The sequence below is a fragment of the Tinamus guttatus genome, unplaced genomic scaffold (genome assembly GCF_059628265.1).
Source record: "Tinamus guttatus ecotype Peru unplaced genomic scaffold, ASM5962826v1 Tinamus_guttatus_pri_ptg001340l, whole genome shotgun sequence".
Taxonomy (NCBI): domain Eukaryota; kingdom Metazoa; phylum Chordata; class Aves; order Tinamiformes; family Tinamidae; genus Tinamus; species Tinamus guttatus.
Window position 1 is genome coordinate 65,315 of NW_028289874.1, and position 19,403 is coordinate 84,717.

Genomic DNA, 19,403 nt, shown 5'->3' on the forward strand with positions numbered 1-19,403 from the left:
AATACATCTACCCAGGGTCCAAATTTATATTTTTAAACAAGTAATTACAGTGGTTAGAACCACACTGGATTAATTTCTGGTTAAACTAGATTACTCATGATTTAAAATTTCCAGATTTTTTTAATAGCTATAACAGAAGTTGCTGCATCATATTACTTATTACTGTAAGAAAGTAAGCTTACACCTAAAATGCTTTCAGGAAGACGTAAAGTTGGAGCATTACAACATTAAACCCCAGCTGAATATAAACATAAATATACACCACATGCTAAAGACAGGGTTGGATTTTTAAAGTCTTTCTCATCTTTCACCAATTAATAGGATCTGAATAACAGCTTAAGCTGGGTAGGACCTTTTCTCTTTTTGCACAGCGAGTATCACGGTGGGCAGAAGATGATCCTGGCAAACTGAAGGCGAAGAAGCAGCGTTTGAAGCCCCACGTTGCTTCCTTCCCTCGGGTGGCTGCTGCTGAAAGAGAAACTTGGTGCAAACGAGAGCATCGTTCTGCACATCGCAGCGAGTCCTAATGCACCTAATACGGGAGGAGGGTTGGGAGGCAGCTGCCTTCGTAATAAATACAAGAAACAGTCACTGTTGCTTTAAAATAAACCTCCTTGGAGGAAAAGTTGCCTTGACAGCTAGTAAGACACTGCTCATCAGTATATTTGCACAATTTAAATACTGATTGCAGCTGCAATTACAAAGTCCAGTTTTTGGCTAAAACTAGCAAGTGTCTCACGGCTGTGAGAAGGGAACGTTGGCACACTACTTGTTTGGAGCTCCGTTTCAGCAATGAAATAGATAGGAGAAGCACTATTAATCCAGACTTTATTGGTCCCTAGTAATGAAAGCAGTAGTACAGAGCCATTTTCACTGTTGATCACAAGCTGAGATCAAAAAGCAAAAAGGAGAAGAGGGCAGCTGAGCCCTGCATCAAGCCGGCCATCGGTGGTAGTGATTTAGACATCACTGGCTAGAAGCAATAAACTGGCTGTAGTGAATAACAAAATTCAGATGCCTCTATAATTTACTTTTAGGGCAAGTCTCTTTACAAAGACCAGAGTGGCAACAAATCCAAACCCTCTCCTTTACAAGGCAAAACCCATGGCAGGACAATTTCCTCATCTTGAAACACTTAAAGAAAACACAAAAAGGAAAAGAAAATGCGTATTGGATGACCCGAAAATTATCGTTTACTATTTTATGACAACCTCAGATACTATTAAAACAAAACACTTCATATTCCCTCCTTGCTTGGAAGGGACCAGGACCATTCTCCATCTGTGGTTGTGGACTGCTTCAGTATTATCCAACTGCATAAACGAAACTAGTGTCAAAATTAAGTTTTAAATGGCTTGAGGTTTATAAGGAATTAAAGAAGGAAAAATTAAATTTGAAACTCTGCTTGTTTACTAGGACTAATTAAATATGCCAGATTTCTGGGCAAGCTTCCTAGCCTGTGGCTACTACGTTACTGGCTTGTAAAACAGTCAACAAGTATATGAGTACAAAGCACAAATACAATAACAGAGATTCATGTACAGTCTTGCCCTTAGCTTGTAAAGAAAAAAATGTATTGGGAACAATCTGTAACTATAAAGACCTGTGCTAACTCTCTGGACTGTATAAGTAATATAAAAACGCCCAAGTCTACAATGGCTGCTTTTGCAGAAAACAGTATTAAACTGAAGAGTGTAAAGAAGCCACGAGCAACAAACAAAATGCGCAGGAAGCCTTAAAAGACTCCTGTTATATTGCTTCTAAAAGACCCCAAGCTTCTGACTCTGCTCCCAGTATATCTTGCTATTAAAATTAAAAAGTAGTTGTGGCATTTCAGCATGAGAAGTAGACCTGATGACTAACCAAGCAAGGTGCATTCTGAGAAAAAGTAGATTTTGTATTTATACAGCAATTCACAGGAAGATAGGCTTTCTTCAAAGAGCTGGAATATCTGATGTAACATAAGCAAGGACCATATCCTTAACTGCAACACCCATTTGGCTTTTAAACTTCTAAACTAAATGCATTGTCCACTTGTGAGAAAACCATAAACGAAACCAAGAAAGAACACACTAAAGCTAACTTCAGCTTAAACGGATCTCCTGGATATTGCTCATCTTGGCATGCAGGCAAAAGGAAAGAAAATAAAAGTAGTGGCAGGAGAAGGAAGGGCAATAAGGTTCCCCAGCCTAAATGCCGTTCTTTGTACATCCTTCTCTCAGGAAAAACTTCCATTTACTTTCAGCAGCAATTTCTACAAAAGTGGCAAAAAGATCTTAATGAAGGAACCCTTGAAAACAATTTTGCTGCCTTGACGGCTTCAGAATGAACAACCTCTAATAGTTACTCTGAAATTAATGCATGTTTCCACTGTACAGTAGCACTGCTCAGCTTTAAGGAAACCAGGAATTATGCTTCAATAAAAATCCAGCCACACAAATATTCTGCTATAAAAACAAATGCATAAACATATAACTCTCCAACTCCCAGAATCACGTACACGAGGCAGAGGAAAAATGATATAAAAAAACTAGATTTTTGTTTATATCTGTGATTTACAAGAGCAATTCCAGAAACTAAGTTCTTCTACAGAGGCCCTGATTTAATTAGCCTGCACAGCACACTTGATTTGTGTGCAGACCTCTGACGTACATTGATAAAAAGACACAAATAAAAATCAGACACAAGATCATTTGCTAAACTTACATGCTCAGGTGCAGATAAGAGTTCTCACATGCCCTCCCATGAGCTCTTCCCTACACGCAAACGATCCTTTTTCCATGTATACAAACTGTGCATGTTTTCAATTAAAAACACAACTGAATCAATTGAATCATATATTCTTGTAAACCAGCCAGAAAATCAAATACAAATTAAAGTCCAGAAGAATTTGCTGGAAGTACAAACCATACAGCACAACATTTCCATTTCTAGTAATAAAAAAAAAAAGCCACCTCTCCTTTCAAAGCAGAGCTAGAAGTGACCCAGCAGTATCTAAAGATGCTGTTGTTCAGAAGCAAAGTGGTTGAATAACAAAAGATACTTAGAAAACATAAATATACCTGGTAAAAATCTCAGCTTGGCAAGTAAACACAAAATGATCAAGTAACAGCAGACATTTACTTCGTATGTTCTGGTTAACAGCTAACCTCAAGTGATCATTTTTATATTAAGATCTATTTTGGGTCTTACTATCCAAGTGAACTACAAAGTTACCTCTTTCAAGACAGCAGGCAAGGAAGTCTCATTAACTGTTGCAGGTAGGCATGAACAAGACTGCTAATAAGCAGTTCTTGTAGCATTATTTCACTGTATATTGGCACTTTTTGTCTATCTGTCTTTCCTCATATTACATTTAGAAGGTCAAACATTGCAGAACTTTCAGAATGAATATTAACTATAAGTGTAAATAAGAAAATACTTTCCAAGACAAAGTTCACGGTCAAGTCAGCGCTGACCTGCAGGGAATGCTTTCGAGGCTCAGTAATTTCCTTCCTCTGTATAACTCCATCTAACTCTCCCTACCAGTGCTCTACCCAGCCTGCAGCATGCAGGAATCAACAGCCTTGACCAAATAAACTTGCACTTTGATATCAGTTCAGCCTTTGCAAAGCTATGGACCTGTATGCACTCCGAGTGGCCTTGATTAATCACACACATAGCACTCTTCTGGCTGTAGCCTCAAATTGCTATATGGTAGTACTTTCCCACAAGCCTCATTAATTTTAATTGTTTTTACCAAGAACAGCTCTGGTCACCTTTCATCTCTCCACCATACAGTAACTTTCCTTAATAACTGACCAATGATGAAAATGACTCACCAGCATATCTGGAAAACTAAGGAAACAGTAGTGTCCTAAGACATCCAGCCTCTGGATACTCGCATGAGACTTGCTTGAATTAAAACTTAGGTTTTCTTATCACCATTGTAAGAAAAGTGGAAATCAGCAGCAGTGCAGCAGGCATATAGCAGGTAAAAAGAGGAAAAGCTTTTGAAAGTCCTGAATTGCAGCTATGAGTCACCTCCACAGTGGACGCAACATTTTTATTTAGGAAAATTAAGTAGTCACTGGACAGAAAGTGTGTTAAGGGGGAATTAGCCTTAAATTATTTTGCTGCAGGCTGCTGCCTTCCTAATGGTGAAAAAAATCCTTTATAGCCTCAAAACACAAAACCAAAGGAACACTGGCAGGCTCCTTTCCAGCAGGTTCTTCAGCTCTGCTTCAGCCCTAGTGTTTGGCACTTCTGCTGTCTGTAGCATTCTTGACATACATGTTCATCGGATCCTCATTTACGCACACGATATCTGTGGGGCCACTATTTCACAGGGCAGTATCACCTTTTGCTTTATTAACACAGTTTGTCATTTGGAAAACATTAACTCCTTCTCTTCATGCATAAGATTTTCACAAAAAAGGCACACACAAGAAGCTTGCTTGGCAGCCCAAGTCAACTCAAAAGGCGCTTTAATGCAGAAATTATTGGCATGCTTTTAAAATGTCTTGGGAGAAATGAAAACAAGTAGTCTGGGGAGCAATCACTTTCTAAAGGGAATTGGCTTTCTACTATAAAAAGTAAACTATTTAAAGCAAGAACTATAAAGGATTTTAACTCTTATTTGACATTTGCATTTTGGTAGGACCTGAAAGTGCTGACCCAAGCTGCACATATTGGTAACAAAAATGCCCTTCTTAAGAGTGCAAGAACTGCCACCAGAAGGTTGTGCTGGAAGTGGACAGCAGCCAAACAAACACTGCGATTATAAAATATCACCTTTTCTCCTTCATCCCGGCTAGCGGAGACCTCAGAAACCCCACACAATCCTCCTACTGTTCCTGCACCTCCTCCGGAGGCCGCCGGGGCCTTGGGGCAGGCTCCGGGCCCCGGGAGGCCCCACACGGCGCGCGGCTCCGTGCGGCCCTGGCACCGGGACGGCCCCGCGCGCCGGCTCTGCGGCTGCCCGACCCGCGGCGCCAGCCAAGGCCACCGTGTGCCAAAGCAGCCCGGGGACCACGAGCAGCCACCCCTCTGCAGCCGGGGTCACACACCTAGGAGCAGTGGCTTGTTAATGCAAAAAATATATGTTTGTTTATTTCCACCATATGTTCTGCGCTTTTGTGCGAAGGACTGGAGAATAAATGACTAAATCGAAAGGGAATTACAAAGCAAAGTGATTATAAGAACAGCAGCGTGCCACAATAAAGTATAAACTACACAGCAATACATCTAAATATTATTGGGGCCTGACAAATGCAGAAATACAAGTCCTGAAAGCCACCAGCTAGATGTAAACACGGTTTGTAGCTCGTGCTGCATGCAATGTTACGGCAGCTACTCTTTGTAGAGGTCTGACTCCAATTCTAAACGCAGGAAAAGCGACAGCTAATACCCCGTACTCAGAGTGGCATTTTACCTTCACAGTGATTTATGATTTATGATCTTATGAGACAGGAAAGTAGTATTATCTTCATTCAAAAATGAAGAAACTCAGAGACAAAAATCAGGGGCCATGAAGCCAGGTAGAGAGCAGGATATCTCCTTTTTTATTTCTTCATACTTCATGACACCACCTTCTTGATATAAGATCACCTGCTTGCATTAACTCACATTTAAATTTACATTCTTTCTAACACCACTTACAGAACAAGAACGCTCTTCCTCTGTAAGGAAAAGATTTTTTACTTTAATGGCTCTCTATAACAATCACACAGATGAACATCTTTCTTTCCCCCTCCTACCCTCAAAGAAAATTACAAATTACTAGGAAATAAGGTCAGATAACCTTTCTGCAAATACTTCAAGTGAACAGATGTTCAGGACATGTAAAGTCATTTTTTATCCCAGCCAGGAGGTTATCCCCACCACATATAAAGCCTTGTAATCTATATAATTTCCCTAGTGTCATCATTTGTCCTTCTCAGTTGGCAAATATTAAGGACATAGCAAAAACATGTCAAAGTCTGATTTTTTTGAGTCTCTGTGTTCATATAATAAGGCAAATTGGAAAAAAAATGCAGGTCCTGAATTCTACAGCTGCAGTATCACAACTTGCATCGAAAACAAATGCAAGAGACAAAACCCCTCAAATCTTTAATACACATTATTTTCTCAAGTAGTAAGATACACAAAAAACATACCAGCAAGCAGTAATTTGGCTCAGGGATCCATCCCCTCAGTAACAAGGGGCTACCTTTAACTCCTTGCCTAACAAAGGAATCCAAATTGTGTAAACCAATGTCTCAATTAAGATTTTGTTTAGGAAGAGTTCCGGAAGAGAGGCAGAATGTAATCATTTGCTAGCTTGGTGGCTCCAGAGGTCTGGAAGTGAGTGCAAAAAGAATGGAGTTGAATGTGGGAAGGGTCCATTATTCTTTCAATAGTGTCTGGGGCTGCAAAATATGTGCTTGCATACCTTCCTGCTTGAAAAGCTTAAATCTCCAGTAGCTTCTTGGTCTGGGAAAATGGCAAGCACCCAAATGTTAACCCAGGGATCTAGGAAAAAGATCTACCCAAAGAACAATATTTTTCAAGTGCCCTAGAAGTGAAAAAAGAAAAGGGGGCCATAAAGAGAAGTCTCGTTCTCAGGGGATTTTACTCCTGTGTGTCTGCGGCTCCTCAGGTGCTGCTCCCCACACACATCCCAGCCCATTCTAATGCAAGAAGGGAGAGGGCCTCTCTGCAAATAATCACACTTGCTGAAAGACCTGCCCTGCATAAATATCTCGAACAATAGTACAAACAGAAATCAGCTTTCTTCTTCTCTACTTTAGCTGAAATTTATGGCACCGCTGGCCGTGATTCTGTTATTACTGTTCTACCTGGCTAAGATTCAAAGTTGCAGAAGTGAGAATTTCAGAGACTTTCAGCAATGCTGTAGCTCATCTGGAGGTGGGGTTAAGAAGCAAAATAATAAATAATAGTATTATTACAGAAAGAATCCTGTAACCAGGGCACTGAAAGTAAAAATACTATATATATATATATACACACACACACACACATATATGTATATACATGAACACCTGCACTGTAGAGACAAGACAGGCAGAAGTTAAGGACATGCTTCTCAAATGATATTTAATGCTACAGCTTGAGAATAATAAAGCAAAGAAGAAAAAAAGCAATACTGAAAGATGGTCTCTTGCAAATATCATCAGCTGCTCAGATCATTTAAATGCAGACAAACTAGATGTTCAGCTTTAACTTGAATCTCACTTGATTTCTTACTGGTTCATTTCCAGCCCTTGGAGTTTAATTAAAGTCCATCAGCCATTTTTTTTTTTTCTTCTGTCTGCTTTAAGCTGTTCCCTTAAATCTGTATGCACTGACTGATCTACATTCCCTGAACTCCTGAGCTTTCACTAATCTGAAATTAAGAATATTCCTCTCCTCTTTTGTTTTTCAGGAGTTTTTTTTTTCTTTTTTTCGCCTTTAATATTAAAGAATTTCAAGATGGTCAAGAAGACTAGCTAAAGAAATAACAACTGCTATTGCCAGCCAATCTGCAGGTATGCTGGTACATGTAAGCTGTGTATAAAGTGAGTAATTGTGGAAGGTGAAACGCTCTGCATTGCCAGTTAGCAAATGAAGGTCTAATCATCACTTCTCTTAATTCCTAGTTGAGTATTTCATATTCAGTGGTTGGGGAAGGAGAGAGTTCTATACAAAATCTCTATGATGGCTGGATAATATATTTTACTAGTAGCAGAAGGAAATATCCAGTCTTTACAAGCTGGAAAAAAGCTACAACAAATTTGAAGAGAAAAAGGGGGATTCATAGTCAGAGAAAATAAAGGTTGCTCAAAGCTGAAACGTAAGAGCTGCTGCCCTTAGGAAGGGATCACTGCTCTTTACTCGATCCACTGGAAGAGCTCCCGGGGAGAGCGTCTTCGCAAGAGAAAGGATAGTTTGCTATGCTCTTCATTTCCTGTGTAATTCCAGAAACTGCCAGCACAATGCTGTTTGGGGAGAACCACACAACGGCTATTCACAAGGGAATTCAGCATTGTATTCTGAATGAATGGAAACATTTTGAAAGATATATATTTGCTGGGAGTAAAGCAGAGTGCAAAACAAGGATTGCAGGCACACATATATACCTCTAAGCAGTTAATTATATGCTCTTATTCTTTCCATTAGGGCTTGTGCCTTATTCTTAGCAGTGCTAAACAAATCATCGAGATTGGAGTTCACAATGGCCAAGAGTAAGTGTAATAAATTAGCATTAAAGAATTTGCAACTAGCAGTTCAGTTGATACCCAGTGTAGCTAATATTAATTAATAGCTACAGGCTATCATTTTATGTGTCTATTAGACACATAAATAGCCTATTAGACAGACTATCATTTTTATGTGTCCCTGTGAGTTAGTGATTTGGGATCTCAGCTACTAGGCTGATGGAAAGGCTCTTCAAAATCCAGGTTGCTTGGCATCAGCTAGATTAATAGTGTCTTGGAAAAATCCCACAGGTATTTCCCTCCAGCCTACTGGAAAAGCTTCTGCCAAACATGACATTAGAGAATAATAATAGAAAAAAAGACAACATGGTAAGGGAACCACAAGAGTAAGCTCTGCTTGGGCTAAGCAACCAGGGCCTCAGCTCCATGCAGAATTAGGCTTTCTAACTGAAGAGGAACAGTCACATGCCTCATTTCACCCTTACTTTGCTTTAAACCAGGCAGTTTCCTCCCCCCTGTATTCCACATTGGCTGCTAAATTCCCCAACGGCGGGTGTTAACTAACTCCGCATTCCAGTCTGCTCTGCGTCATGGAGTCCCACATCCCGCTGATGAGTAACACATGTCTGACATGTGGTAGGGGAGAGCCTGACAGCGCTCACACAAGCAGGGATAGCTCCTCTGACCTCTGACTTTTCTCTCTGTGCCATCCCGCCTGCACAACACGGACTCTGGGCCCCTTTATCACTTGCTGGTCATTCTGGAAACACCGAACACAAGGCCAAAACCCCAAGATTTCAATAGACTCTTATGTTCTACCTCATCAAATCCATGCTACGGCTGAGCACAGATTCCAAGCAAAATCTGACCATTCGGTGTCTCCTCCATAACCAGACCATACAGAGGAATTTCTAGATCAAACAGGTTACATCTGGGTCAACTGGGCTAAATATAACACAAATAACTAGCGATGGATACAGCTCCCACCAACTCTGGGAGATGAACTGAACTCATTGCACAGCTAAGAAGTAAGGACACAGCAGCAACTGCACCAAAACATGAACACTTCTAAAACGAGGAGAGCATCTGTTGTCTTTTGGAGACCCAAGGCTCCTTCGGGGTAACAATGAGATGCAGCCTCGCATTGTCCGGTAAGGTGACTCACGCAAAGCTCCGTGTTTACCAAGTCACATGCACTCAGCAGTGTCCAAACAACAAAGTCATCTCCTCCTCCTTTGAAAACTTTGAAAAGTAGAGCAGAATCACAGCCCGAGTGGTGATCTGAGACTACAGTATTAGGCAGACAAATGGCTAATGACAGTCCAGGCAACATATATTTACTGACGATTGGGAACCAAATGCCAAGCCCCATGCTTGCTGCTTTTAGTCTTATGTTTTCTGTAATGCTGGAAAAAAAGGTTTGTAGCCAAACTAAACCCATTGCTAATCAGTCTTTCTGTGGATAAATTCAATAAGTGTTCTTATTAATATTTCCAGATTCTAGAAATTCCAGATTTTAAGATTCATGACTGCTTATCTGTATGGCTATGAAGACATGGCATGCCCTTGCCTTTATATGTAGGACTGGACAAGTTGTACATTCTTTCAACCCATTACTGAATGAATAAAAAATATAGCAACAGCAAAACACAATAAAAAACAGTGGATGCAGTGGATACAACAGTAGCAGCAATAGCAGTATGCTCTTCAAAGCTCAATGTCTCAAAAACTGCTTTCACAATATAGCCAGATTTGCTGCACAAATATAAAATATAAACATCAATCAATTAAAATATTTTCTTTATATTCGTCTAATAATCATTTTAAAAACAGTAACTAAAAAAGTACTTCATCTCTGAAGTTGAAGGCTACAATCATTCCCAGGATGCATTTTCAGAAAAAGCATAACTAGTTGAGCAAAGTTTAAATGCATAATAAAAAAGGCATACTTTCTGAGCAAACTAACTCATTCCAGGTTATAGCAGTAACTCTTAGGGAACTGAGAACAGGCGAGCAAGATCTCCAAGAGCATCCTGAGAGCATCTTTTCCCAATCCATGGCTTAAGCAACAACTCACAACCCAACAGTCTGCTGCTGAAGTGTTCAGCAAGCTCCTCTTCTCTATGAAGAGGAATCTATATTTCTTCTCTATGAAGAAATATGATTTAAGTTACACCAATGTTTTTGAAATGTGGTTATAGACTGAAAAGTTAGTGTGTAAAAATTGCACCCTCTTATTCAGTAGACCTCGTTCCCCTGTTTTGATTCAGAGACGGATTTGCTTACTTTACTGGCCAAAATAACATTTTACAACTTTCTAAATTCCTACTAGCACTGCGAAACCAATTCAGTTCTGGAAAGGGGAACCAGATTCTGTTTTGGCTTGTGCATCTGCAAAAGGATTATTACCTAAATCTACACAAACAACTTTGATTTTTGTGATGAGTGAGCCAAAAATAACCTGATATATTTTCTGGATGGTAATCAGAAAAAATTAATTCCTATTTATGAAAAGAGCAGATACCAAGTTTCCCCACATGGGAACAACACCAAAGCAAATACATATATTTATCTGTAGGCAGCTGAGTTAGGGCTCCCGGGACTGCCCCACAGTCGACGCTCACAGTTTCCCTACCAGGTCCAGGTCTGTCAGTGGTACTGCCTATGGGAGCATGGGGACACAAACCACGCTATCAAAGTCCCGCTGTTTAATCTATTAGAAGTGATCCAACTCATTTTGACACACGTGGCTTACGGAGAGCTCCCTCATACATCCAGCCTGGCCATGGTCTTCCCCTTGGCCACACGGCTGTCCCTGCAGGGGACACCTGCTTGAGGATGTTTTATAGAGTGGAGCATTTGCCTGGATCTGTGTCACTCCCACTCTTCCTCAGGGAGCTACATCTTGAATTAAAAACAAATAAAGCACCAAAGGTGATTCAAAGTATTTCCCAGACACCTTCTCAAGGAAGGCAGTTTAAGATAACAGAAATGCTGAGGAAGTCCCAGTGCATTTATATACAATCCATTTATTTAAAATAAATCATCAGAAGAAGAAAAAAGAAAAAGGCAACATCCCAAGGCAACAGAAAGGATATCGAGTGGATCAAAACTATTTCTGAACTCTCATTACCTACCCACTTGGCAACACTAGCTTTTAAAATGATACAGCACCATCATTTTTACTTTCATGGTGCAAGGGAAAAAGGGACAAAAAAAATCCTCCCCTGCTCTACCCCCTTCTTTTTATTAAAATATCTTAAAAGCAGATCTGTATTGTTTCTTCAAGGTTACTTACATGAGGACCATATATATGTATATATATGTATATATTTACAGATGAGGTATCCCTTTCTGTCTGAAATGTATGAGGTAATAAGTAGCTGGGATTGTCATGGTGATTTATTAACGCACTCTCGAGGAGAAGACCTGCACCTGCAGCAGCGGAGGGAACACCCACGAAGGCTCCGCTCGCCCTCCAACAGCCGACGATATCTTAAAAGGAAACACTCCAAATTTAGACCTGCTCCAACAGGTGTCTTTTACTGTCTCACTTTGCATGACCATAAATATCAGAGGTGGAGCAAAAAAGTCCCCGGCCATTGTAATCACGCTTTGAAAACAAATACCTTTACCCCCTCTCTCCAAAAACAAAACAGGCAGCTATGGAATTCTCATTATTTCCTCGGTCTTTCATTCTGCCAAACCCAGAGTCAGAGAGATGTCACCGGCAGAACCAGGCTCCAGGGATGAGCACATAACTTTCTTTTCTTTCTCTTCAAAGGGCCCCCGAGTTGGCTCCCAAACTTCCCCAAACTGTATTTCTTTCATTCTAGTATCTCATCTTGCAGCTATTTGCTGGAGTGAATGACACGCACAGGCTGCTCATGGCTTTTTATAAGCTCTCATGACCCAAACAGGGAACCATTTCCTTGAAAATGCTTTTCCCCCGTGGCATCTCTCTAGGCACTACCAATAAATTTTCCGCCCAGCCCGTCCTGCTGCAGTGTCAGAGGCACTGAAATGTGTCTGAACGGATGCATTTGGCACCGTTATGCACTTGTTTACCAGAGGTGAGATGCAGCCTGAGGGACTTGTCCTGAGAACTATTAACTGCACGGAAGAAATGGGCAATTTAACAGCTGAACAGAAAGCCTTGACAGATTTGCTCTGGCAATCAAAAGAGCAAAACCCAACATCGTCTTTGTGGTGGTACGAAGAGGACAGGTATTCCTCAAAACCAAAATAACTACCCACAGCTCACAAAACAAAACAAATCCTCAAAAGAAGTCCTAACTATACTCAGCAACAGAATAAGGGAGAAAAATAGGTTTCACCAGGAATTTATAAGTCTCATTAAAAAGTTCATTCTGTAACACTTTAATTATTACAGAACGCCTGAATCAAGAGCAAACAAATATTTAATACTCAACAGGTACTCAGGAGAATGTGTATTTTCCTCTGTCCCTCCCCACCAGCTGCTCTTTTATGGCCGGAAAGTGAAGAGCGTGAAATCCAATGATAGGAAGAAGGCAAAGGTCAAGAAAAAGGTTTTTCTTTAAGGATTTAAATTAGCGTTCTACAGCTTTGGATGTTTTGTCAACAGAACTTCCCTCCTGTGAGTGGGGGAAGCCGAAGGCCCTTTGAACAGTTTTTGTAAGGGATCTAGATTTTTGTCAGTAACAAGAGTCCACACTTTAAGGAGAAGTTTGTCTTTCCTCTTCCCATTCCTTCCTCCACTCCCTCCCTTCCACCCCCCTCCTTAAAGGGAGGGGAAAAAGGAAAAAAAAAGAAAAATCAAAAGGATTCAGTGTGCAAACCAAGCACTGGAAGAGTTCTAGAGTTCATGTAGCAGGACCACCATAACCCTTCAAAGGGATCATTAAAAGCAAAACAAACAAGAGCAACACCCTCAAGATGTCTATTGTATTTTACAAAGGAAAAAATGAGTGTACTGGAAATTCTCCCATCGTGCCACAAAGTCTGTTATTCCATCCAAACAAAGTCCAGAGATCAAGAAATGGCCAACATGGCAGCTGAAAGTCAGTCACTTCAAGTGATCCACAAGAAAAGCAAGATTGGGCTTGCTCTTTCTTGCTTGCTTTACTATGATGTATGATGTATGAAAAAAAAAAGACTTCAAAGATGGTTTTAAGCATCACTTTTGTTTCTCACATGAGAAAGTCAGGACTAGAGCAGGTCTAGACAACACGGTGGTTAAAACATCATTAGCTGCCAACATTTTGTCTTCCTAGAGCTCCCACAGTTGTTGCTGCCATGGCTTACTTAAAAATACTTCATGATTTCCATATACAATGCTGCTTTCCTCAGAACTTCTCCAAGAAAAAGAGCGAGCGCACGAGCATCCACAGCAGGCGGTTTCAGGGACAGAAGCATTAGAAGATCACCCAAGTGGATAATGACCCAATGCTTCAGCCTGAGGCTGTTTGAGGTCTTTGGAACCTCAATAAAATACATAAAATCAAGTTCTTGGTGACTTGTATACACGTAGCAGATCTCTCTTTGTGCTTCTAGACTATCATCTGTGGCTTTTACTTTGAAGTTGGTTAACATTTTACAATACATTTACTCAGGCAAAACTATCAAAGCTAAGACATGGAGACATACAGATTTTATCCCATCTGTACAATCACCAACACCCCATTTACCAAATCCCAAACAGTTACACTCAAGAAGATCTGCTGAAGCAACGTGACTGAACAGGTGTTCCTGAAGGCACAGTTTGGCCTGCAGGATAAAGTCTGATTAATTTAACTATAGGATAGCAGGAATGAGAATCCTCTGTTTAGATGAACCTGTAAAATCAGAGGTCAACTAGGATCACACATGTTACAGCAATTTCAAAGTTGTTATATTACAGCCACCCACTTTTGCTATGAGAAAACCATAAAAACAAGCCTACCACTAACAGCAGATACAATATTCCATCCTAGTCCAAAATAGATCTATTATTTGTTTTATGGTCAAAAACACAGAATGAACAGTACATAATTTACTCTACCGTGCACATCAATTGCTGGGCATGCAAAGAAGGCAAGCCTGCAGCTTGCTCCTTGCCAGGACCAAGAAAATCTAAGGAGAGAGGCTGTGGGAACACTGTGGGACAGGGTCTTTCTATCACAGTAGCTAACATGGTTCACTTTTGGTCACCTTTCTCCAAGAGTAAATCGAAAATCCAGGCAGAAGAGTCATCATGCCATAGGCATATAGCACCTACGATGTACCTGCACACACATGGGGTGTTCAAGGGAAGGTAACACCTAGCAGCAGGTTGTCAATGCCCAAATATTCCACACAGCCTACCACATACATCAGCAATATTTTCATAGACCTAAGAGCAGGTCCTGGATGTCCATCCACATCCTTGATTTACAAGGTGCACATGGATATATTTCCCAGCTCAGAGATGGCTGCCCTACATGTGTCTAATCTCAAAGGGGAAGCCTGACCAACAGTATGGGACAGACTACAAAGATTGGGCTCTGAAAGAGCCAGCAAATCTTTCCACAGGAAATGTCAGACAGTGTATGGGTCTTAGAAAAGTAAAATTACTATAAAGAAACAATAAGTAATGGATCTTTCTTCTGCTAATAGATATGAACTGCACTGTGCAGAAAGCTCAGCTAGTCAGGCAAATTTATTAATTTAAATTTAAATTAATTTATTAAATCAGTGCAGTTTAACCATGGGTATAAAAAGGGTTTTCTAGTGAAGCTTTCCAAGCCTACATGCACAAAAGTGCCATGAAATTTTGAGCATCTTCCTCAAGTCTCACAGATGATGTGCGACTTTGGCAGTGAGATTAGCATTTCACTTATGGGCATAGGTCTACCACTTCTGAATCTCTGACTCTAAATGGTATCTGAATTATAACTATACAGGCTTCATTTCAAAAAGAGTTCACACCCATTCTACTTCTTTCCCTGGAATTTTTCACAACGAAGGTATCAGACAGGCCTATCAACTGCTTGTAATGACACAACAAATAATAAAATGTTGCTCACTGAATATTGAAGAAACTTCTCTCTCCCCTCCTCATCCCACTTTGCCTTTATCTATTTTTCCTATTCCACCCATTCCAAAGTCAGTTTCAAACACAAGGACTCATAGTCTTACTTCTGAAGGATGGATCTTTTAATGACAAGTTCTTCATCCAAGTCAGCTTCATTAGCCATGAAGAGCAATCTTTTTCCTGTGTCATCCACTCCAATAAAGTCGCGCTGCTCCACTAAAGTAGAAAACCAAACGCAATCATTATATAACCCTATATTAATGTATGCTGAAAACAAACGGGACCACCAACTACCTCTGGAACATTAAATATTAGGCTTCAGACTAATGCAATAACAAATTTGTACCAATTTCCCACAATATTCATTTACTTCTTTTCAGTCAGGGTAGGTGATATGTAGATCATGACATTCAAAGCACTGTTCCTGAAGCTCTTTGCAACCTTGCTGTGAAGATGCCAACTACAGGTCCTAACAGGCAACACTATCTTGAGCTACACTAAATTGTGCTTGCCTTTTTCCTCCCCCCCTTTTTTTTTAAAAAAAATACCTGAATTTACATAATGACAAAACCCATGGCAATCAAAATTCTTCAAAAAACAGCTGTTTCTTCCTCATCATAAATCACTCCATTGCTTGCATTAGAATTAGGTGGAGTGGAGAGTATTATGATTTCGGGCAAGACAAAACTACTTCACAACTCATCTCCTATTTCAGGTGAATACTGATAGCAATAGAAAACTTAAACCACCCAAATACATATAAACTGCACAGGTTCTAAAATTCCTACCACTTTGATGTTTGTGGGTGGGTTACCTTGTCTTAAAAACCTATTTGTAAAACTGACAATGAAGAGAATACTTAATAGTCACATATATTATGGTGGTGATTTCTATTTGCTGCAATCAGTGACAGTGCATCAACAGTGACTTTGGTCTGCTGAAATTTAAAGCATTTTTTTCTGAACAGAGTAACGGAAGCTTATGCTAACTTGCACTTGATAACGTAAGCCATAATTCTGGTGGCACCCACAGACTGCTCTTTATGCAGACATAGACTGTGCAAAAATACACATATAAAATGCATAGTTCTAACAAAACCTCTTTTCTCTCACTAAATACTATTATTTAGGGCCATACTGGCAAATACTCAATCTCCTAAATCCTAAGCCTTTAACCACATAACAGCATCCTCTATAAGCAGTTAATTCTTTAAGATCTTTTCTCAGCTAAACTACATTGTTAATCCCATCTCCCCCAGTTCAGCCCCATCCTTTATTTTCTTGATATTTGTTCCATCAGGGTTACCATAGAAACAACCACTATCCAAATACAGTCAAACCTATGCAGCTGTTGAAAGCTTTCCCACTGGCAGCCTTTGATCTGAGTGATCAAGGATACCCTCTTCAGAAATCTCCCCACCCCACTCAGAAATTCATTAGACAGCAGCTGAATACAAAAATAGGCCTGAACATGCAACAATATGACAAATTAAGTACGATCAGTTGAAATCAGAATAAAATCTGGAAAGGAAGGACAAACCTCATGCTAAGGAGCACCATGAAATCTGCGACTAGGGGCTAAACAACTGTCACCAGTGCCACCTAATTGGGGTGTCCTTGCAGAGCAATGCGAGTGTGTGGGTGTCTCAGACGGGGGGCCCACACCTCTCCCCAGGTAAGTTCAGGCTGTCACTGCCTACCTCCTAAATATGCCCTCAGTATTGCTATTTGCAACACACTACAGTGCCTACACACAGGTCTTGCCTACACACTAAAATATAAAAGGAAAATATGCTCAAAGCAGAACTACATACTGGCTACATAGCTACTGCCAAACAAGTTCTTCTTGCTTGTGCAGATACATAAGAAACAGAGAGGAAAACCATGTTAGAGAGATGTATTTTATATACAGTGAATACCAAGTCAAAGTAAGTTTTTCACTGTATGCTGGCAATCAAAGGCATTACTATCGTAACTTAAAAACAACAAAATTTATTACAAAAAATCAATTACCCAGAGACACAAGAGGGCTGTTTCAAATCACACTGGCACTATTTAATAAGAATGAATACACACCCTGCGAGGGATGAATGAGAAAAATGTTAAATCTGCAGTGACGTTAAATACAAAATGATTTAAAGTATGAAAATGGAATACAGGATGTGTTTTGCTTCCTTGTGATAGAAAAATAAGGATTTGAAACAGTTATGGCAATTTCTGAGTACCCTAGAAATGAGATCCCATCAATTTTGAGGACTTTAAGACTTCAAGAAATTATGACCTCACAAGAGAATGGAAGTTGAGCAATTTGGAGAGAAGAAATAATTTTCAGTCAGATCATCTAAAACGCTTTTTAATCAAGCATAATTAATTGTCATTTGGGGAAAAAAAAAAAAAAGACACCTTTGTTAGGGATTTGGTATCCCCACCCTTTCAATTAAGGGGAGAGGATTCACACGACGCAGCCTGCGAGACCACCAGAGAGGTCTTCTGGCAACCAGAGGGAATACCAGTGATGACATGCCTGCTGCTTTCAAGACAAGAAAAACAAGCAAGGAAGAGTCACCATCCCCATCTTCTCTGCTTTTCTTTATACACAGAAAGTTTCGGGCACTCTTCCTCCTCCCAGTCCCTCGCAAGTCACTTTTAAGTGCAAGACTCCATTCTGGGTTCCTGAACTTCTGACACACACTGTTTATTTGGATTTGTACCATTCATTAGCACCTTTTTTTTTTCTTCTTTTTTTTTTTTTTTTTGATCGCCATGGCTCTGCATACCTCTAATTAATCAATTTTAGAAGTTCATGGGATAATTATAATCAATATGAGACACTCCCCCTCTACCCCCAGTATAAAAGCCAGTGAACTTCACTCTATATCCTGAAACTCAATTAGGCCAAGCATTTAATCATCAGTAGCAATTTATAGATGCTTAGGGCTCACGATAATTTAGAAATTGTTTCCTCCATCACAGGTCTTCAATGTTCAATAATACCCTAAAAGCAATGACTTGGTATGGGAAATAAAGGTTTGCTTTCCTTTGACTCAAAAAATAACAAATTAGTAGTAACAGACTAACAATAAATAAAACTGTCAAAACATCTAGTGGCTTATCAGGGCTGAGAGATCCATTTCCTAACATCTAAACTTAAAACAGTACAGCGTGAGCACACAGAACCATGGATATGCCATATATTAGAGAAGGAGTTAACAGTGCCACCCACCACGAACGCCTGCCCAACACTTTTTGTGTTAGTATCTTGTTTTAGTTGTTTATAAGCCTTGTCTGTTTTAAACTGTTTGGGATGAAGTTTTCAATACCAGCTGCCTGCCTTAAGGGGAAAATTGGGAAAATTTCAGAGAAAACAGTTCAGCTGCTTCTAAGGCAGTGTTTAGCCTAAGCGTAAATGGTCCCTTCCTTTGAAAAGTTCTGGTAGGCCAATTCTCTGGAGAAGGGATGAGACATTTAGTAAGGGTGGTGATCTGCAAATCAAGAATGTGCTTTTTACCATCTCGTTCTTTTGGAAAACTGTAGTTTCACATACTTTTGCAAGGCTGCTATTTTAGCTGCAAACAATTTTGTAGATTTTGCACTTATGCAAAGGTTTTCTTTCAATCAATCAGTTCCTCAAACTGATCAAATGGCAGTTACTATCTAGAATCTTCTGTGCCATCAGGTGGAACATAGAGAGCACCCAAGGCATGAGGCTGCTCAGCCTGTGAGGACTGTTATAGGCAAAAGGGCTCGATCTGCTGCATTTCTCTAACACAATTAACATAGAGAGAGAGAAGAAAGAGAAAAAAAAAAAAAAAACACACCCACAAACCAAAGTTGACAGGGACAAAGGGAGGAAAAAAGCACATAGAAGCAAGGACTCTAGGCTGGGGATAGAAGAGGGAGGAAAAATAATCTCCAGGGATGAAAGGCAGGAGAGTCTGTGCATATTGTCCCCCTCCACAGCTTGGAACTTGAGAAGCTGAGAGGCCTCAGTCTCAGCACTCCTCTTTGTTAGCAAAAGACTGAAAATGCCTGGGCAGGTACCTGGCTTATCGGAGACAGTCCCTAGAGAAAAGGCAAATTCCGAGTACTATCCAGGACAGCTCAAGTTGAGTAGCTCTGAGAGGGAGATTTTTAGCATTCAATCTCACAGATAAACACTGCAGCATCAAAATGCTTCCACATGATGGAATTCAA

General features: G+C 40.1%; 1 protein-coding gene across 1 annotated transcript in view; it reads right to left on the reverse strand.

The window, feature by feature from the left end:
• Window positions 1-19,403, reverse strand: part of LOC148590450 (translation initiation factor eIF2B subunit gamma-like) — a 95,081-nt gene that overhangs the window by 54,845 nt on the left and 20,833 nt on the right. Inside the window, exon 5 of the mRNA XM_088539035.1 lies at window positions 15,315-15,426. Coding sequence (XP_088395161.1) covers window positions 15,315-15,426 — 112 coding nt within the window. The remainder of the gene's footprint in view (window positions 1-15,314; window positions 15,427-19,403) is intronic.